The sequence below is a fragment of the Candoia aspera genome, chromosome 2, assembly GCF_035149785.1.
Source record: "Candoia aspera isolate rCanAsp1 chromosome 2, rCanAsp1.hap2, whole genome shotgun sequence".
NCBI lineage: Eukaryota > Metazoa > Chordata > Lepidosauria > Squamata > Boidae > Candoia > Candoia aspera.
In genome coordinates this window covers 194,038,642-194,061,179 of record NC_086154.1, presented here as the reverse complement: position 1 = coordinate 194,061,179, position 22,538 = coordinate 194,038,642, and the positions used below count along the sequence as shown (strand labels likewise).

Sequence of the window (22,538 nt, the reverse complement as noted above, 5' to 3'; positions counted from 1 at the left end):
GCATACATATTAGAAACAGTAATGTTACAAGACAAATGCACATAAAATGCAAATCAGCTTAAGGGAAAACAAATAATTAATTAAAGCTCTGAGTCAATTAAACATCTAGGAGCAATAGCAGTAGCAACAAAGTATGTCTTCTGGAGATATTTGGTGATCTGTTAGTTAAGGGGAAGCAAATCTCCAATTTTGCATGGCCGTGAGTGAAGACAGTCATTATAATTCCAGTGGAGGTGTACGCCTTAAAATTTTCCATTCAAGTAAGGGAGACTTTAAGTCATTGACTGACTGATATCCTAAGTTTCTGACTATGAACATTCAAAGCTACTTAGAGCAATTAACAATACAAATTATAAAACTTAAGAATAAAATAATACAATTAAAATCAAGAGAAACTTAAAATCAATATCATTAAAATCAAAATACTATTCAACTCACAATTCAAAGCTGGATGAAAAAGATGGATTTTTATCTTTTTCCTAAATAATGAGAAAGTGGGGTGGAGGCAAACTTGCATCCTGGGGAGTAGATTCCATAGTCTAGAGTCACACAGGAAAAGGCCCTCTCCCACATGCCAGATAGCACTTCTAGCTATGAAGCGTTTTCAGAAGGGTTTCTCCTGCTGACCTATGCAGGTTCATAGCAGGAGAGGTGGTCCTTCAGTTAATTATGGATATGTTTACTCAGAAACACATCAACTTCAGTAAAGTGAGATTAATTGCAGAGCATAAACTTAAGTAAATTTGACAGATCACACTCAAACTGTACAAAGAAAACGGCCTTTTTATGTCTACAAATTTTAGAAAAATAATAAATAGCATATTGTTTGTAAAGTGTGAAAATAGAGAGTTAAATACATCCTCAAAAAAAACCAAACTACCAGAAATATAGTTTGAACACTTAGTAGACCTGTGATCAGCATATGAAGTAGAAATTTCCATTCCCTGAGTTTGTACTGAATACTGAAGTATTTCAATACTGAAATACTGAAGTTCTCCTCTGTTAGAAGCCAGAGACTAAATTAGGTGAAAAAGGCCTTTCCAAACGAATGAACTTGTGATTTATGAGTTTGAAGATTTGAAAGGGTAGCTTATGGAAAGAAGGAAATTATGATGTAATCTGAGAGAGAAAGGGTAAAATATATATGTATTTATAACCACTGTCAAGAGGATCAGAAGCCACTTCTTTATAATCTTTTCCTTTTCTTCTTTCTTCTTTCTTTTTCTATTTTCTTTTCTCAGTATTCATTATTTTTCTTTATTCCTTTTTTTCTCTTGTGGTTTTTACTTTGTTAAAATTTTCTTTAATAAAAACTATATATTAAAATCTTTTCAAACAGAAGGTATCCTTCCTTCTAGAACTTGTTCCTCCCTCCCTCCCTCCCTCCCTCCCTTCCTCCCTCCCTTCCTGTATTTAGTCTGCTTGGTTTGAACTCTTTTCTTTTTCTGGATTTTGGGTTTAATTTTGGAAAATAATTTAGTGAGTATTAATAGAGATCTGCACAAATAATAGCTATTCTTGAGTCTTTTTTTTTTTTTTTTGTCTTCACAGAGCTGAGCTTTATCGGGCCTCAGGGAAGTTTGAGCTACTTGATCGAATTCTACCAAAGTTGCGAGCCACTAATCATCGTGTGCTTCTTTTCTGTCAAATGACATCACTTATGACCATTATGGAAGATTACTTCGCTTTTCGAAACTTTGCTTACTTGCGACTTGATGGTAATGTCCATGATGAAACCTAAGAGTTCATTTAAGGATTACAACAGGAATAAATCTCATAAATGAATTAATAATTTGCAGTAATGAACTGGGTTCTGTTATGTATTATTGTAATCAAGGCTCTAAATTTTGGCTGGGAAAGCCATCTCTGAAATACTAGACTCTCACTACTTATTGCCATTATCATTCACTGGTTGAAAACATGGGGTGCTGCTGCTTTATCTACTGGTACCATACTATTAGGGTAAGACAGATCATACTTTCAGCTTCTGAGATACTGTTTCAGCTTGTTAGCTTCTAGAAATGATATGAGCAACTTCACAAGGATATTATAATCAGTACAGGTAGTTCTTGCTTAACAACCACAATTGGGACCAGAATTTCAGTTGCTAAGCAAAGTGGTCATTAAGCAAATCTGACCCAATTTTTTTGCAGCAGTCATTAATCAAATCACCACGGGCATTAAGCGAACCACATGGTAGTTAAGCGAATCATGCGGTTCCCCATTGATTTCGCTTGCCAGAAGCGAACTGGGAAGGCCAAAAATGGCGATCACATGACCACAGGATGCTGCGATGGTGATAAACGTGAACCGGTTGCCAAGTGCCCAAATCATAATCACGTGACTGTGGTGACACTGTGATGGTCATAAGTGTGAGGACCGGTTGTAAGTCGTTTTTTTCAGCACTGTTGTAAGTCCAAACTGTCGCTAAACAAATGATTGTTAAGCGAGGACTACCTGTATTGAAATCACAGCTTCAAACATCATGTTCCTTTCAGCCTTTCATTATTTTAAGGCAATCTTTCAAAACAATAATCATCTGGCAGAAATCTAGGACCCTGATGAAGTTTTTTATGTTTGTTTATCCTGTTTGACCAAATAAATATTATTGATTGATTATCCAGTTCTCTAAAAGACTGTTGTATTGTCAAGTTAAACTATCCTTGATACTTCTGATCCAGTTCAGATTCTTCATTGATTAACATTTACTTCCATCCTAGGAGGCGATATTTTTAACTAAATAAAGGTTTGGGGGGAGAGACTAATTAAAATGTTGGTTTAAAATTAATTGCACAAACTGCAGCACATGTCTACATATCTTCCATGGCAAAATAGGTTTTTTTGGTTATGAATATGTATAAAGATAAAATATTGTTCAATTAAACACTCTCTACCTGGTCACTGACTGAAAGTGATGTGCTTGCTTCATTTTCCTCCGAAGAACAATTTATATATATATAATAGTTTTGATTTAGCAAAACAAAACTATTAGAAAAATAGAAATTAACTCTTCCCTAAAAGGGAGTTAGACAAACTGCCATTGACATCAGTAGTGGTAGTGGGGGCATCTACATCTGTTGCTGAGTAGGAGGATTCCATCAGGTCAGCTGTCTGAGGAAAGACGTGAACTGCAGAAGCAACCTTCCCCTCCTAGCCTGACATTATCTGACCCATCTGAGCCACTCCTGACTGTAGACACTTGTGGGGGAGGGAAACAGCTGCTCCTGCAATGTGGTTACTCTTCAAGACAATCAGAACCTGTGTAGACAATGAGATTTACTTAAAATCATTTGGATTCACTTCAAATAGATCTTCCACTTTCTTAGGAGTGGAACATCTGTATGAGAAACCTGCCCCTGCTCACTGTGAGAACAACCATAAAAATGTGTGAGCCACTTTTAATGTTGTTTCCCAAGCTGTAAGTATAGGTGACATACAAATGGTTGTAAGCAAGGAAATAAATAAATAAATAAGCAAGCCACTTTTGAGAACCTGTTTGTGGCAGCTGGTGTATCAGTAAACAATACATAAATAAAGGATCAACAATATCAAATGCTTTTAATTTGATTCATTTTCCATTAATGAGCTCAGGGCAACAGCCATAGTGCTCCCTCCTCCTCTTCCTCTAAACAACTCTCTGTAAAGTAAGTTGCACTGAGAAAGTGATTGGCCCAAAGGCCCCCAATAAGCTTTTAAGGCTGACGGTAGGCTGGAACCTGGCTCTTCTCACTCCTTGACCAACATTTTAACCACTGCCCCACACTGGGTCTCAAATATGGTGGCTTAGAAATGAACTTCATTGATTTTATCTTCAAGTAATTGGTTAACAAATGCAGTTGAGTCAGCTTCTTCACCCAGAACAATGGTCTGTAATTCTTCAATTAAAATACCAACAAACTTTAAAAGTTGCTCCTGAAGCTTTATCCAAGCAAAGCATGAGAAGAGAATTAAATATTGGTTAGTACATTCAAGAAACAGATACTCTCACCTCCAAATTCTGTATTTCAAGAGCAGGATAACTAAATTTTGGGATCAGTATTGCAGATGTTATTCTAAAGCTCAGGAAGTCTGGATAGTGAACAGATATTCACAAGGTAGCAACTCCTGAATTCTTTTTTATTTACACTGATTTTTTTAGGAACAACGAAGTCAGAAGATCGAGCAGCTCTGCTGAAGAAATTCAATGAGCCCAATTCCCAATACTTCATTTTTCTGCTGAGCACAAGAGCAGGAGGTCTGGGTTTGAACCTTCAGGCAGCTGATACGGTTATAATTTTTGACAGTGACTGGAATCCTCACCAGGTAATTTACTGTTGATTGTTCTTCTGTGTTGTTTTAAATCTTTAGTAATAAAACAAAGCTAGTCCATATATGTAGCCTTTTGTGAACAGTGAAGTGTTAGAATTCATCAAAGATGCTAAAACATTTCCCACTAAATTAAGTTTTTCTGGATTCATCCCCTTTGGGTCTTTTTCCCCCCAACCACTATTAATTTGGCTGTTGGTTGGGGAAGAAAGTTTGCTGTGGTTCCTACCACTTAGGATATGCCATTTGTAGGGGCTCCATAGTCAAGCCTTCTCAGTGATGGCTTTCCTCCTCTGGAACAGCCTATTCCCAGATAGCTGGACCACTCCCTCCTTATTACAGTTTCGAACAGCTGTGGAAACTGCTGTTCAGGAGGGGATTTGGGAAAGAATAGAAACATACTATCCCTGAATATTGGTTATTTAGATTACAGGTAGTCCTTGACTTATGACCATTTGTTCAGTGACTGTTTGAAGTTACGACGGCGCTGAATGGTGGTTACAACCAGTCTTTGCAGTTCTGGCCATCCCAGCAACCCCACGGTCACGTGATCACGATCTGGGCCCTTGGCAATTATGATCACAATCTGGGCGCTGGGCAATCATGTCATTGCCATTTGTGACCTTCCCTGATGGCTTCCCAAGAGAGTCAGCTCTCCCTGCACCTCCCTTGCACCCTCGTGCATCTTTGCCACAGCTCTCACACACCCTCCCCAACCCTCACCGCACCTCCCTCATGCACCCCCTCACCCTCTCCATTACCCAGCAGGAGCCACTTACCTGCCTGTTGGCCTGCTTGCAAGCTGTTTGGGACTTGTAACTTCCTGCTGGCTTCCCCACTGACTTGGTTATGGGAAGCCGGCAGGAAGTTGCCTCACCTAACGACCATGGGATTCGGTTAACAACAGCAACCAGGACTGCAGGGATTCCCATCGCTTAGTGATGCAGTCATGTTTTACTACCACATCACTTAGCAATGGAAATTCTGGTCCCAATTGCCATTGTAAGTCAAGGACTACCTGTACTGTAATTTGTTACAGGTTGGAATGTCTCCCTGAGGAGGAGGGGGGTGATGAGATGGAGATCGGGGCGGGGGGGAGAGGAGAGCACATTCCAGGCTGACGAGCATTCTAGCAGTTTACTTTCCTTGGAGAAGGGGAGGGACCGAGGAAGAAAGTTAGACTCGCCCCACCTTAGATTCACAAGAGGATTTTTCCAGTCTGCTCTGTCAAGGGACCTTTAGTATGGCAAGATTCTGTGTATGGTAGAGAATAATAAAGAACCTAGAGTCTGCATCTGGCTCAGCATGGTTCTCTTCACCATTCCCCTGACACAGGTGGATTTTATAAATATTAATCCTACTTTTATAAATATTAACCCAGAGTATTGTAAGCTGCTTAGAGACTTTGGAAATGGAGTGGCATATAAATTAAAACAAATGCTTAAATATTATCACCAACAGATGTCTTGAGAACTATGGGTACGTTATATCATTCCATATCATATAATAATTAGCCAAGAGCATTATGATAGAAACTTGGACACAGTGTGCAGATGGAAATGGGTTCTTAAACAATCAATATGCTTTCTGTATAGTTTTAAGAAACGTTGTAGTAATTCCCCCAGGTCATACTGTGCGTCTACTGAAGGATTTTTTTCTTTTATATAAATTTAATCTATAACAAAGTAGTGAATGGATTGTAGGGGAGAGTCCTAGAGGATCCATCTCACTAGCAGACAGTTTGATACATATTGTTGACGTATGGCTAGTATATTGAGTAACCATTGAATGTTGAACCAACATTGAATGGTAAAATACAATTGTTCATTGTAATACTTGTGTTACTGTTGTGGTATTTGCTAATGGGAAAAATGCTTACAATTAAATACCCAGAAATTAGCAGTAAAATGCTTCACTTCTCTGTCTGATCAGATAAAATGTCATTATGTTATTTTTTTTCTTCTGTGCTGTTTCATATTTGGCTTTTCCTCAACATCAGGGAAGAAAGTATTTATACAAAGAGAAAGAAGCCTGATATTGCTATTGTTCTAAATAGTCTGCCTATACCATCAAAGGTGTCATACTCCTTTGGTTTTAAAAAAGTTTATTTAAAAAAAAATAATTTTGCCTGAAAGTTTATTTATTTTATTTACTTAAAATAGTTGTTTATTGAAATACTTAAAAGTGCTGTGCAAATTAAAATATTAATGAAAACTATTGTGTATTGCTTTATAAACAGTCATATTATATGTAATGGATCAAAATCAGTCAGAAACAATGAGCTAAATTTTTACCTTTTTAATAATGATATATTCATCATGAAAAGTTCTCAAACTGTGGTGGGAAAGCAGAACATTCTGGAAAGGTAGCAAGGAAATGGAAGTTGTGAAGAAGGCCCACGTGTTTAAGATCTGAGTAACATGTATTTCAGTTTTTAAAATGACCATGAGTTTACAAGGCTCCAGAAGCACACTGTATCTTGGTGCTAAGATAGTTGAGTAGAATAAATGAATCTTTATTACAGCCAAAGCCTGTAAGAGAAAGATAGCTTGGTCTGTCTGTCTGTCTGTCTGTCTATCTTGGTATATTTTTAAAAATACCATAAACAATTTAGCTATCTTATTTTGAGGTGAATAATATGCATTGATAAACTCTAAAATACATTAGTCATCAATCTGCAGTATATTAGTTATGAATTAATTCTAATTAAAATTAGAGGACAATTGGAAACCAGTTATGAGAAAAGAGAATTCAAGTAACTGTGCACCATAGTCTGATTGTGTGATTTATCCTGGCATTTGGGAGATGCTGGTATAACAAGTCGTTCATCTTTTAAATTCAGATTTTGCTTTAAATCATTATATTATGCAACCAGGAGTTCATTTATTTGAATTTCAAGAGCATAATGTGGAAGCAGGTCTGGATTTAGGAATATCGATTATACTCTATAATATTTTTCTGAATGTAAAATGTTGATTATGATATTTTGCTTTGCCCAACTACTCCAACATCAGAAGTCCAACATACTGTACCAAATGCATTTTTCACAGGACTTGCAGGCCCAAGACAGAGCTCATAGAATTGGGCAGCAGAATGAAGTTCGAGTCTTACGATTGTGCACGGTAAACAGTGTAGAGGAGAAAATCTTGGCAGCTGCGAAGTATAAACTGAATGTGGATCAGAAAGTTATTCAGGCTGGCATGTTTGACCAAAAATCTTCAAGCCATGAACGAAGAGCTTTTCTCCAGGCCATATTGGAACATGAAGAAGAAAATGAGGTATTATACAAAGATATTTAACTGTTAAAATAGGGATACATTGCATTCTTACTGTTCCCAAATCCAGTATTCCTGTGCTTATTGGCTTGGATCCTAATTCATGCTCCAGTTCATAAGAAAACACTGAATCATGCCCAGGAACATCCCTGACTATTAATCCCAGCTTGAGCGGAAAGGGCACAGTTAGCCCCACTAGAAGTAGAAGGGGGCCTTTCGCCCACAGAAGTGGAAGGGGTGGACTCTGAACTGGCAGAAGCCCCAGCTGCCTATAAACCTGGAAGTGACTGTTGCTCTGATAGCTGCTATTAGCAGCACAGGGGAGTGGAGGGAAATCCAAGGCATGTCAAGTGATGCAATTACCCTTGAGCCATGCTACTAATCCAAGAGTCTAGAAAGTGGCTGAGCCTGCTGGGAGTTGTTCAGCCATCGTAAGAGCTAGAAGTTCCACTGTACCTTGTGGGAAAGGAATCAGGCCGTTCTGCAAGGTTCCTTTCACTCTCCTTAAAAGCTTATAGCAAGGTTTAATGATTAAGAAACAGAATAATGTAAGTCTTCTGATTAAGCAGAAGGCCCTATCAAATTGAGTCTTTGAATTTTAAGTGGTTTTAATCAAAGGATTCAGGTGATTGAAATAAAATAAAATAAGCAGGATATTCTGCAGTATATTCTGATACAAATCAGACTAATTCTGTCCAATTCTATATATCATCCTTCTATGTGCCCTTGGTGTAGGATCTTGGTTTCCGTCTTGGAGGAGGAGAAGTTGAGCTTCCCTAGGGAATACAAAATGATGATAAAAGAAAATTCAGACAACATCTTGTTACGTTGCTTTTCAGAAAGGCCTATGATTTAAAGGAACAAATCAAGCATCAATACAAGTTCATGGATATATATTGTATTATTTTATACTAAACAGTTCAGAAGATGGATTTATTTCACTAGAGCTACCATAACCATGCTGCAAGAATCTGGCTGACCTCTAGAAGGCAGCAAAATATTAGAAGTTTTCCATGTTACTTTGCTGCCCTCTAGATGCCCCCACAGTATCCCTTTACTCCTTACCTGGGACTCCCACTTCTTCCCACTTAATGACCTGCATGTCTTGGAACTAAGCAATGCGGCCACATAGCATTGTGCTTTATGACTGCATCACTTAGTAACAGCAGTCCCAGTCCCAATTGCCGTCTTAACCTACCTGTATATGCACATGCATATATTTTCTAAACATTTTTGTTTCCATCTTTAGGAAGAAGATGAAGTTCCTGATGATGAGACTCTGAATCAGATGATCGCACGAAATGAAGAGGAATTTGATCTTTTCATGGTAATGATACTATGCAATTATGTCTCTAGCTGTTGCCTTTGATAACCTTCATAGTTCACTTTTTAGCCTAAGGCTAGAAATTTGTGAATTCCCTAAAATTGTGAATATATGAAGCAAAAGAACAGTCTCTAACAGATAGCAAAAATTTCATATTTATGTCCTGTCTATGATGTTCACTTCCATAATCAAACTTCATAACTGCTGCTTTATGTTAACCAGATAATAAGTATGGAAGAGAGCCAGTTTGGTCTAGTGTTAAGGTGCTGGGCTAGAAACCAGGAGTCTGTGAGTTCTAGTCCCGTCTTAGGCCTGAAAGCCGGCTGGGTGACCTTGGCCAGTCACTTTCTCTCAGCCCAACTCAGTGCAATGTAGACCTCCTCATGGTGCACCCCGGGCAACATGACTTGTCATGGCTAAATAGTCTACAAATCTGGCTGCTGGACCTCACAAGGATTTCCTGGCAAGAAAAAAAGCAGCATGAACATGGAATTGCTATGCCATACGATTAAAAAAAAAGTATGGATGCAATTTCTAGCATTTCAGCAGAGCACAGAATAGATTGAATCATCTTTTGAATTAGCAAAATCTTTTTTCATCCATCTGTGAACTTTGAACCTATATGTTGATCAAGTTGAAAAGAGACAAATGAATAGAACATGCTATTTTTCAATATGTCAGTCAGCATAAGCTAAATTAATTTTTTTATGTCTTCCTGAAAACTGAGTGAAATAAAATAGTAATCTATCTATTTGATTAATAAGAAGTCTTGAAATGCATTTCTCTATGTGTGCCACAAGAGGCTGCTGTGATACCTGCTGCTAATCCAGCTGGTCCCTCTTCTTCACCTGTTCTGTTTGTTGTCTGCCTCTTCACCTCTCTCATAGTTCTTAGTGACAGATCTTGATCAGAGGAAATGCAAGCAAGAGGAGCAAGGTGGAGAAATAATGAAATTCCTTTGAGGAATATTCATTATCTATTTATTTTTTGTTTATTAAATTTATACAGCACTATTAAGAAAAACATGCAGACTAAAAGAACATTCCAACATAATAATATTAGACCATTGACAATAATAAAAATATATTTAAAAATGAAGGCCCTATATAATTAGAGGCCTAATGGTCATGGATTGTATTTTTAGTTATGAATAAAGATGTTAGAGAGAGCCAACTGTGTAGTTTGATGAAGAACAGAAACAAATGGAATATTGATTAGAGTCATGAGTTAAAGAACAGGACATATTTTAAGACTGACGGATTACTCAGAAGACAAGAACACGTTCAGTTTCTCTAAATCCAATAAATTATTTAAGGTTAATTGAAGATAGACTTGGGATGTCTATAGAAGCCTAACAATGTCACAGCCTGTAGCCATACTGGAGTTTTGGCTCATTTTCATATTAAGCAGGATTTTCCTTTTCCCGCAAAACAATTGAAGATACCCTCCTCTTTCATTCATCCATATTGTGACATCTTGTAATCATTAAAAAAAAAACCAATCAAAAGAGCCCCTTCCATTTCCTTCTAAAGGGCCATATTATGGTAGAAGGGACAAAATGAAGTGGATAAAATTTTAGGATAGTAATATAATCGTAGTGATTTAGGAATGTGTGTATACACACACACACGGATTAAAACCTTACTAAATTATCCACAGATATTTCACACGTCTTCTTATCCTTAATAGAAACAAAGTAATATTTACCATTAGAGTGTTTTGAGTAAATATTTTTCACTGAAATTAAAGAGTCTCTCACCATCACGTTTAATGAACACTTCAAGCTTTAATTGATCAATCTCTTGGGCTGGGTGATTGATAGTACTCTCAGACATTTCTTCAGGAATGAATGTAATTAAAAACATTTAAAGCTAAGCCCATCATCTGACATGTTGCTATAAAAATGTCAGTAGAAGAATAACATTCTATAATTTACTCGTGTGTACATCTTACGGCAATGACACTCATTAATACAGTAGTTTGTGTGCAGTGTGGTTTGTAATCTCTGTGTTAGTTATTTTGCTGATTAAAAGGAATTGAGTCAGAATTTTCTGTAAAATCTTCTGTAGGCAATATACAAGGTCTTGAAAGTATAATTACATTACCTGGACTGAAATTCTGTAACTGTATCATGTATGTGTAGTTAGTATGTAATACTAAACCATAATTCGTGCATAGCTAGAAATGAGTGCACGCAAAACCCCTCTGCCTCGCACATAACTGGGAGACAAACAGAACTTACTGTTTAATGATTTGTTTGAGATTTTTTACTTAGTAAAGTAGTGTTTTTTTTAAATGGTAATTCCTAATTTTCATTTATTGCCAAATTGGGCATCAGCTAAACTGATGACTCAGGAGAAGGAGTGGGAAAGGGTACTACTGGTGTACTACTAAATTGTAGCTTAATGTTACTTGTAAACCAGGTTATAGAACAGACTGCTGAAAAGCTCAATGTTGTGGCACATATGTGATAGCAAAAGCTGTAGTAGCTCTTAGTTTTTGATATTACTTTAGAAGAAGATCATTGGGGAAGAACTGATGCCTAAAACCACTAATATATACAAATGTGACATCTGTTGTTGGAGGATCTTTTGTATTTATGCAAACCTTATTCCTCAGTCATCCTGATAACTCTTGTTTCTTGGTGATCCCATTTTATCTAAAATCCAGTATTAGAATAGCTAATGTATATAGCTTACTATATTTAAGACATGCTTTTCATAGAGGCTGTTTAATTGCATTTCCTGTTCAGCAAATATTTCTAGTTCATGGTGTTGCAGAATCCATGTTTTGTCATTTGCTAAACTATTCCTGGCAGATAATTTTATTGAGAAAATATAAAGGCAGTATATTCTTCAAGCATGCATTTTGCTAGTAGCTTTTTAAACTATCATATTTATTACTTCTACAGCGAATGGACATGGATAGGCGCAGGGAGGATGCTCGAAACCCAAAACGCAAACCACGCTTGATGGAGGAAGATGAGTTGCCATCTTGGATAATCAAAGATGATGCTGAAGTTGAAAGGCTTACATGTGAAGAAGAAGAGGAAAAAATATTTGGGAGAGGGTCCCGTCAGCGTAGGGATGTGGACTACAGTGATGCTTTGACAGAAAAACAGTGGTTAAGGGTATGTAGAATTTATTCTTTTCTGTATTAATTATCGGATACAGGAATACAAACAAGAACAAAATGATACTGTCCTTTGGGATGAACCAGTAATTGGGGAACCCCCCCTCCCATAGTACTAAAATTGCTGAGCTTTGAGCTTTTGGATTTAATGAGCAGAAAGTTGCTCATCTGGCTGTAAATTATTTTGCCCTTCCAGTAATTTAAAGAGTTGATAAAGGAGTGATAAATTAGGATTGGAGGCATACTTTCCCATTTATTTCATTTTCCACTAAAATGTTGAGCTTCGAAGTGATCAGAGGACTTAAATGTTCATCACATCTTCTTTAGGCAGGGAGAGTCAGCATCCATGTTTCAGAGTGCATATCTTTTCATATTAATTCCCTGCATGTGTATGTGTATGTGTGTGTATGTGTGTTTGTATGTATAGGGATGCAGATATGAAGAAACTTTTCTTTTGCCTTTGAATGGTCCATTTTGTTGTGTTGCTGATGGTAAGAAATTCCTGTTAGATGTAATAATTGGTTATGATTATGCTGATAAATAATAACTTGATCCAGCAAGAAGTTTCCCTATTGCAATTAAGTTCAATAAAGAGTTTTCAGCTGGCTCACGTAGTTGTTCAAAGGTGAACAAAGAAACTTTTGGGGAAAGAAACGGTATTGTATTTGTAATGTTGTCTGTACTGCAAATGTCTCTGCTTGGATCTTGTACTATATCACATATAATAAGCTACATCTCTTAATTGAATGCAATTTCTTGCAATATAAAGAACCATTATTTCAATATGACTTATTGAGGAAATGAGTAACTATATCCTTAGAAGTTTGAAAAAGCATTCTCTGTGTTTCCATTATCTTATCCCTGCTAAATAATCCTGAGATCCAAAAATATGCCTGAAAATGAACATTTGCAATGAGCCATGAAGATTTATATCCTTGTCTCACCAGATGTTTTAATTCTTCAGAGAATCTTTGTCATTTGGAATATACCCAAATGCTCTTGCCTGTCAATTGTGTGCATATGATGAAACATCTGGGGCTTACTTGCTTGGGGTAGATTGGGTGCTTGATATAGATTGCATGATTGATATGGGAGAATTTCAACAAAATTATAACCTTGCCTAAAAAAAATGACTTTTCTCAGAGGTTGAATAAAAGACAAAGAAATGCTACCTGTTAAAATATTTAGAAGTTATCAAGGATATACAGTATGTGCAGAACTAAAAAACAGTGTTTTCACTTGACACATAGGTAGAACTGACCTAACATGGCAGCATTCCAGAAATAGTGGGCTGGATCCAAAATGATTTGAAAAATAGCTGTTTGCAAGCTCACCTAATACTTGCTCACCTATAGAGTGGTGATTCCTGTCATCCCTTAGGCACCTAGGAAGCTGCCTTTTAAAAAATTAAATTGTGGTCTGCCTAATTCAGGGTTGTCCCTCCCTTCATTGCTGGACTGTATATCATTATCTACTAAGATCGCTTATAGTTTATTCCAAAGAATTCAGTCTTTCTCACCCTTACTCTGGAGAAACCAGGGATTGTACTTGGAGATTTATATGAAAAGCACGCTCCTTGCCTCAGAACAAGAAAGTCTTGCACCTAATGCTCTTTTATATTTTAATCTGGTTTTTTTTTTTTTGAGTTTCCCAGTGCTCCTCAACACCAGTTAGATATTGCCATTCTATGTACGTAATATGTATATTTATGCAAAACCTGAAAAGAATGGAAAGAAAATTCTCCCTGATCTTAGAAAATGTAGGTTGCTGTATAATTTATTTTTTGGGCCTTTTGGCTGTAAAATAAATTTTGATTTGTATAATTAATGGGAATGCATACTTCCTGCTGAAAACTAGTAGCAGTTTACTGCTATAGATGATGTTTTCTTAATGGTGATCTTTATGGGCTAACAACATGGATTGCCATTTATTGATCACTGTGCAGGAAAGCCTTCAGCAAAGGATCGTTACCTTGTCATGGTGCTGGAGCTTGAGCACCTCAATGATGCCATGAGCTAAACCCTGAAGGGCCACCCAAGACGGGAAGGTCATGACAGAGAGGTCAGACTAAATGCGATCCCTGGGGAAGGTAATGGCAACACACCCCAGTATTCTTGCTGTGAAAACTAAATGGATCAGTACAACCAGAGATATGTCGGTATACCATCGGAAGGTGAGACCCCCAGGTCGGAAGATGGTCAAAATGCTACTGGGGAGAAACAGAGGATGAGCTCAACTAGCCTCAGACGTGATGACGCAGCTAGCTCAAAGCCGAAAGGACAGCTAGCGGCCAACGGTGCTGGTGGTGAACGGCGAATCCAATGTTCTAAGGATCAACACACCATTGGAGCCTGGAATGTAAGATCTATGAGCCAGGGCAAATTGGATGTGGTTATTGGTGAGATGTCAAGATTAAAGATAGACATTTTGGGCGTCAGTGAACTAAAATGGACTGGAATGGGCCACTTCACCTCAAATGACCACCAGATCTACTGCTGTGGACAAGAGGACCACAGAAGAAATGGAGTAGCCTTCATAATTAATAGTAAAGTGGCTAAAGCAGTGCTTGGATACAATCCAAAAAACAATAGAATGATCTCAATTCGAATTCAGGGCAAGCCATCTAGCATCACAGTGATCCAAATATACGCCCCAACCACAGATGCTAAAGAAGCTGAAGCAGTCAAATGACACCTGGAATTACAGGTAAGCATGGCCTGGGAGAACAAAACGAAGCAGGACATAGGCTGATAGAATTTTGCCAAGACAACTCACTCTACATAACAATCTCTTCCAACAACCTAAGAGACGGCTTTATACATGGACTTCCCCAGATGAACAACACCAAAATCAGATTGACTACATCCTTTGCAGCCAAAGGTGGCAGACATCTATACAGTCGGTAAAAACAAGACCTGGAGCTGACTGTAGTTCAGATCACAAACTTCTTATTGCACAATTCAGGATCAGACTAAAGAGATTAGGGAAGACCCACAGATCAGCTAGATAGGAGCTCACTAATATTCCTGAGGAATATGCAGTGGAGGTGAAGAATAGATGTAAGGGACTGGACATAGGGTCCCGGAAGAACTATGGACAGAAATTCACAACATTGTTCAGGAGGCGGCAACAAAATACATCCCAAAGAAAGAGAAAACCAAGAAGGCAAAATGGCTGTCTGCTGAGACACTAGAAGTAGCCCGAGAAAGAAGGAAAGGAAAAGGCAACAGTGATAGGGGGAGATATGCCCAATTAAATGCAAAATTCCAGAGGTTAGCCAGAAGAGATAAGGAATTATTTTTAAACAAGCAATGCACGGAAGTGGAAGAAGACAATAGAATAAGAAGGACAAGAGACCTCTTCCAGAAAATTAGAAACATCAGAGGTAAATTCCAGGCAAAAATGGGCATGATCAAAAACAAAGATGGCAAGGACATAACAGAAGCAGAAGAGATCAAGAAAAGGTGGCAAGAATATACAGAAGACCTGCATAGGAAGGATAACAATATCAGGGATAGCTTTGACGGTGTGATCAGTGAGCTAGAGCCAGACATCCTGAAGAGTGAGGTTGAATGGGCCTTAAGAAGCATTGCTAATAACAAGGCAGCAGGAGATGACGGCATCCCAGCTGAACTGTTCAAAATCTTGCAAGATGATGCTGTCAAGGTAATGCATGCTATATGCCAGCAAATTTGGAAAACACAAGAATGGCCATCAGATTGGAAAAAATCAACTTATATCCCCATACCAAAAAAGGGGAACACTAAAGAATGTTCAAACTATCGAACAGTGGCACTCATTTCCCATGCCAGTAAGGTAATGCTCAAGATCCTGCAAGGTAGACTTCAGCAATTCATGGAGCGAGAATTGCCAGATGCACAAGCTGGGTTTAGAAAAGGCAGAGGAACTAGGGACCAAATTGCCAATATCCGCTGGATAATGGAAAAAGCCAGGGAGTTTCAGAAAAACATCTATTTCTGTTTTATTGACTATTCTAAAGCCTTTGACTGTGTGGACCACAACAAATTGTGGCAAGTTCTTAGTGGTATGGGGATACCAAGTCATCTTGTCTGCCTCCTGAAGAATCTGTATAACGACCAAGTAGCAACAGTAAGAACAGACCACGGAACAACGGACTGGTTTAAGATTGGGAAAGGAGTACGGCAGGGCTGTATCCTCTCACCTTATCTATTCAACTTGTATGCAGAACACATCATGCGACATGCTGGGCTTGAGGAATCCAAGGCTGGAGTTAAAATCGCTGGAGGAAACATTAACAATCTCAGATATGCAGATGATACCACTTTGATGGCTGAAAGTGAAGAGGAACTGAGGAGCCTTATGATGAAGGTGAAAGAAGAAAGTGCAAAAGCTGGCTTGCAGCTAAACCTCAAAAAACCAAGATTATGGCAACCAGCTTGATTGATAACTGGCAAATAGAGGGAGAAAATGTAGTAGCAGTGAAAGACTTTGTATTTCTATGTGCGAAGATTACTGCAGATGCTGACTGCAGTCAGGAAATCAGAAGATGCTAAATCCTTGGGAGAATAGCCAGGACAAATCTCAATAAAATAGTTAAGAGCAGAGATATCACACTGACAACAAAAGTCCGCATAGTTAAAGCAATGGTGTTCCCAGTTAGTAACATATGGCTGCGAGAGCTGGACCATAAAGAAGGCTGAGCGAAGGAAGATAAATGCTTTGGAACTGTGGTGTTGGAGGAAAATTCTGAGAGTGCCTTGGACTGCAAGAAGATCAAACCAGTCCATCCTCCAGGAAATAAAGCCAGACTGCTCACTTGAGGGAATGATATTAAAGGCAAAACCGAAATACTTTGGCCACATAATGAGAAGACAGGACACCCTGGAGAAGATGCTGATGCTAGGGAGAGTGGAAGGCAAAAGGAAGAGGGGCCGACCAAGGGCAAGGTGGATGGATGATATTCTAGAGGTGACGGACTCGTCCCTGGGGGAGCTGGGGGTGTTGACGACCGACAGGAAGCTCTGGCGTGGGCTGGTCCATGAAGTCACGAAGAGTCGGAAGCGACTAAACGAATAAACAACAACAACAACAACAAAAGTGCAGGAAAGCAGGCTTACACTTAATACTAGTTTCAGCCCCAAAAGCTATTGTATTTATTCATTTGTAATTAAGGTTTATCTGAGTCTAGCTTTGTTGGAGTGTTAATAACATACAGACTCATAGAAAATTGATAGAAAGTAGTTATATTGTTGTGAACTATTTTTAATGTTGTACATCACCCAGAGTCATTATGGAATTAGGCTGCCTTAGAAATTTGTTATACGAATAAATAAATAGATGCAAAATTTCTTCATTTCATGATGCTTATATATGCTTGTGGAATCGAAACAACCTGTGGATGTCTTATGGCACATTAACTATGAGAAAGATAGCATGCTGCTGCTGCTGCTGCTGCTGATAATCATCATAATCATAATCTCAAATCATGTATGCTTTCAGGAAAATAGTTCGCAGTTTTATTGGAGTATCTATTGATTAATTTTATACCCACCTTTCTTTCCAAACAGGAGTACCACAATACAGTAATTTTTAAAAGCAAAATAATTAAAATGCATGTTCTATGTATAAATGTAAAATACATGTAGACTAAAATAACACTAACATTGAAAACCAGATTAAAAATGCATAGATATAAAATCAGTGACTGGGGACTATATTCAGATTAGAAGGGAACATGTTCCATATTTTGGGAGCTGTCTTTTGCGTATCTTAACATAAATAAGTTGTGGTACTGTATAATAAGCATGATGGGGAGTGATTAAATTACTTGAAACAGTTTTTTAGAGGAGTACAGAGATAGTCTTGAAGAAGCAAAGCAAGAGCAGTTGCATAAACATCAGCTTAGTCCTGAAAGAGTGTAGCAGGTGAGAATGAAAGAAACTCAAGATTGCCCTACCCTGATTTTCTTTGGTATAAGAGAGGGGGAGAGAGAGACTTTGTCAGACTTCCAAGATTCTTTTATTATATATACTCTGCAGCAGTAAAGTAGAGTTCCAGTAGTCCTTGTGGAAACTGTTTCTTGACCTGGCCTACCTGAAAGGGCTGGTAGGTTCCCAGCAGGCCATAGATGTGAAGGGTTCCAGATTTTTTACTTTTGATTACTTTGTTTTAAAATAATTGAGTTAATCTAATTATACTAAAAACCAGTGTAGTAGAGTAGTGGAATTGGGCCAAGGAGACTCAGGTTCAAGTTTCCACTTAACATAGCACTATATGATATGGGGTCCCTTACCTTCATGGGATTGCTATTGTGGGAATAAAATTAGGTAAGATGGGCAATTAATTTAGTAATAAAGAAATATGCATGTGTTGTGTTATGGAGCACCCAAGGTGTCATTCTTCTCTCCCCCATTTTAACAAAAATGCTGCTAATGTAAAATATGCTAAGTAAGTAGTTAGCAGTTTCAGCTGATTAGAGATAATTATTTGTTTTGTACATTTAGACACAATGTTATCTGACTGGTGTGAATTTTAGAAGACCATTTTAGGGAAGGGTTGGATTAGTATTTGTAACCAACTGCTTTCTACAACCACAGACTTTCTGACCTTAAGTTAAAAAAAATTCAAATGGCGGCTTCCATCTCTTTCCAATCAAAAATATATAAATAAGTGACTGTTTGCTGCTTTTTACTGCTTAATGAGAAATATCTTCTCAGCTTAGTAAGGCTCTGCCACGCTTACAACACAGATTTGTTTGTGTTACTTTGAAACAGTAGAACTGGGAGGTATGCTGCAAGTGTGTTTTACTGATGTCAATTACATGTCATTGCATCAGATACATAAGTAGTTCTAGAACTGGTTTCATTAATGTTAGTGAAATCCAGCAGTGTGAGTCCCCATGTATCGCTATGGTTTTAGAGAAATATATGATCTGGGAAAGATTTTGAGGGTGTAGGGAGAGGAAAAGAAAAGTGTTACTGTAGAAGTGGAAATTTGCGCACTGTATGCTGGATGGAAACCTATGGTTATTAAAAATTTGTAAGCGTGTACTATGGCATCTATTTCAGAGAAATAGTGTAGATTCTTATGAGACACATCGTCCTAACAAGCAGGAACCACGCTGAGATGAGGAATAAGTCTCTAGTGTTTTATTACTGCTACATAGACAGAAAATCCTAACAAACTGAAGAAGCGTGGGAAAAACCCAGACAGATAAACCCCAAAAGTCAAGGCGGGTCTGTTCTGTGTCTCTTTGAATGACCGCTCAACTCCTCGCTACTACGCATGGATTTTTCCCCCTGGATAGGGGCCCCCTCCTGCTCACCATCAGTGCTCATGACACACATTAATAAAATACAGGCTTTGCAGACTATAAAATACATGAAATGGTGTCACATTAGGAAGACTGCATATGCTTATTTACATTTTGTCAGTTTTAAAAGGTTTAAATTGACTGTCCAAGTAATTAATACAACATCAACAAATCACAAATTAAAATTGGGTGCCACCTCATCTGAATAAAATTATACACTTGGTACATCAGAACTTTAATTTGATGAAAATAATGTATGAATTTTCAGGAATCATTCACAAATATGGGGAATCTATTTTTTTGGCTAACATTTTTCACTTAAATTATTGCAGTTTTTTAAAAAATCGTGTTTCATAAATAATGTAGCAGCATTTATCTGCTACTCAGGAAATTATAAAACACACAAAAATCTATAATAGGTATATTTATAAACATCGGCAATCTCAATTGTAATATTATTTTTTCACTGGATTTTTAAAAAAACAATAGAAGGTTACCAGCAAAGTCAAACAGGTGTAGCATATGGAAATGTTAGAGCAGTGGTGTGCTTATATCTGTGAGCACTGAGAATTCAAAAAATAGATAATTTCATTTCTTTAATTTTAAAAAAATCATTTCCAGAAGAATAAACCAGGAAGAATTAAAAAAAAAAAAAAAGGATGGGGAGAGATGGTATTTAAAGCAATCCCAGCAAATTAAAATTGCCAGAGAATACTGAAGCAGCCTTGTGTGCAATACAGCTTTAAAATACACATTTCATTGTTTTGCTTTTTAAAAAAGTATATATATATATATATATATATATATGGGTTTTTAAAATATTGATACTATAATTAAAATGCTTCCAGGAATCAATAACTACACTGCCAAAAAATAATTTTTATTTGAGTTCCTGGAATAATAATGGGAAAATATGATAAGTAGTTGTCAATATTAAAGAGGCTGAAGGAAGAAGGCTTTGGGCCTTGTGGTAGGTAGTAGAATGAAACAGCAGATTTGAGTATCTACATTCCTTTCAGTATTGCATTTTCAGTAAAATAAAATTACTTGTATATGAAAACATAGCCTTTCCCCAGCTCTCTTTTTTTTCCTGATCAGCTGATGAAGAGACTAGCAGCTCGCTGCTTTGCTGGCTTGTTAATTTTATCCCCACTAACTGTGATTTCCGATAGCCGGCCTGCTGATAGTGGTAAGGTAAATATCCTTTTTCATTGCCGTCTTGAAGATTCAGTAGAGCTACATCACAGGCATGTGTAGGTGTGTAACACATCAAAAGCTTATGTTCTCTGTTTTTTTCTGTGTACAAATGAGTGCTTAAGGAGAAGCGATAACATTAACTGTTGACAGCCTTGCATGCTGTATTTATTATTAGAATTTCTAGCTTCCAAGATTTGCAGAACAGTTTCTTTTGCATAATCTTCGGTAGCTGCTGTGGTGTGTAGTGGGTGTCCTGCTTTAGCCAAATGAATACTAATGAATTTGTGTGCAGATGTTTATATCTATATCTATATAGATATAGATATATATCTTTTTTTTTTCTCCCACCTAACTCATCAGATCTTCATAGTGGTTAGCTGAATGCTGTGGAAGCATGATGGAAATTGTCTTTTGATTATTAAGGCCTGGGTTACAGTCTCTCCCTCAGGATTCTATGTTCATGTTCGTTTGTTGGATTTGCACATCGAAAGATGAATAAGAAACAGATAGTGAAATCTCACTGGCATTTTTAACATGCCATCCTGTTTTGTCTGGTGCACCAGGTTTATGCACAAAACGTTTTGCAAGGAACATACCCAAGGGAAAGAAATTGTGTCTGGGATGTAATCACTCTTTGTATATTGATTGTTACACTCACATGGTCATAAATATTAGCCATGTTTGGTGCTGTGGAAAAATGAAGGTAATTGCCTTATGATTAGAGCTCTTTTAGCTCAGAAAAAGGATTGATTAGCATTTGCATGTATCTTTGGTAATATAGGGAAGCAAAAGGGAAAGTGTCAACATTTATGTTTTGAGAAAGCATCATAAAGGCTGATGTGATTTATTTAAAAAAAACAGGGTAATGTATTTTTTTTTCTTTTTTCCAACACCTTGTTAATTTTAAGCTGTTTGTTAAACAGAACTACCCACATCTCTGGCTTTTTTTCTTAAGTTCAGATTCCCTGATGGTCACATACATTCCTGAGAGTGTGAACCATTTCTTTTAAATCAGGTCTGGTTTTGTAGCAATTTTCACTCTGTCACTGTAGTGTTGTTGGCTGTGATTTAAAGTTCATGTTTGCAGGTAAAATTTAAGCTTGTATATGTTGCCTGGATGTGTTTGAATTGTGTTGTTTCTTCCTCACCCCATAATGCTATTATTCTTTATATATCCAACAATGTATTGTCTGCTACTTCTGCATTGTGAGTAGGCATTATATTAGGTAAAAATGTGGTGGTGTTTTAGATGTATAATACTGAGACATTTAGAGATTCTGTTTGAAAACTCCTTTGCAAAAGGGGAGTGTGTGTGAATGTATTTTGAAGGAATTTTTGTTTTGCTTTGTTAGAATTGCCCTGTGTATAAACATACATTAAAAATGATATATGAATGTAATTGTTCTAAAGAATCAAATGGATCATATTGAGTGTGTACTATTAGCAACAAAGGCCTTTTGGGGTTGACCTTCCTCTTTGCTGGGTACAATCAGATTTCTTGGGGACAAAGGTATGACTGTGTTTTTAAAGGCAGTCCTGTTGATTATCCCTAAAATTCTTTTGTTCAACTTGCGCTTATAAACTATTCAGCTCATAAACACTGCAAGATTGTTGGTACCATTTAGACTTCATTTAGTATATATTTATTCTATGCATCTTTACATGTTCATGTACATTTTTCTGTTTTCATAATTAATAGGCAATTGAAGACGGCAACTTGGAAGAAATGGAAGAGGAAGTTCGGCTTAAAAAACGTAAAAGGAGAAGAAATGTGGACAAGGATTCAGGCAAAGAGGATGGTGAGAAGGCAAAAAAAAGGAGAGGAAGACCTCCAGCTGAAAAATTGTCACCCAATCCACCTAAGCTGACAAAGCAAATGAATGCCATAATTGATACTGTGATCAATTATAAAGACAGGTAAGATAACTGTTTTTCTTAATCAGCATTTTATTTTCTTTGGAACAAATTGTATTTTCCAAATTTTCATCATCAGTGTGACATTCAGATGCCC

At 37.3% G+C, this 22,538-nt stretch overlaps 1 protein-coding gene across 2 annotated transcripts in view; it reads left to right on the top strand.

The window, feature by feature from the left end:
* SMARCA2 (SWI/SNF related, matrix associated, actin dependent regulator of chromatin, subfamily a, member 2) overlaps window positions 1-22,538 on the top strand; it is a 119,812-nt gene that overhangs the window by 71,570 nt on the left and 25,704 nt on the right. The window contains exons 24-29 of one of the 2 annotated variants that reach the window (XM_063295095.1): window positions 1,552-1,718; window positions 4,139-4,302; window positions 7,356-7,583; window positions 8,830-8,907; window positions 11,816-12,034; window positions 22,227-22,444. In XM_063295095.1, the coding sequence (XP_063151165.1) occupies window positions 1,552-1,718; window positions 4,139-4,302; window positions 7,356-7,583; window positions 8,830-8,907; window positions 11,816-12,034; window positions 22,227-22,444 (1,074 nt within the window). Of the gene's footprint in view, window positions 1-1,551; window positions 1,719-4,138; window positions 4,303-7,355; window positions 7,584-8,829; window positions 8,908-11,815; window positions 12,035-20,412; window positions 20,525-22,226; window positions 22,445-22,538 lie in introns of those variants that run through there. The other variant, XM_063295093.1, reaches the window with a different exon arrangement.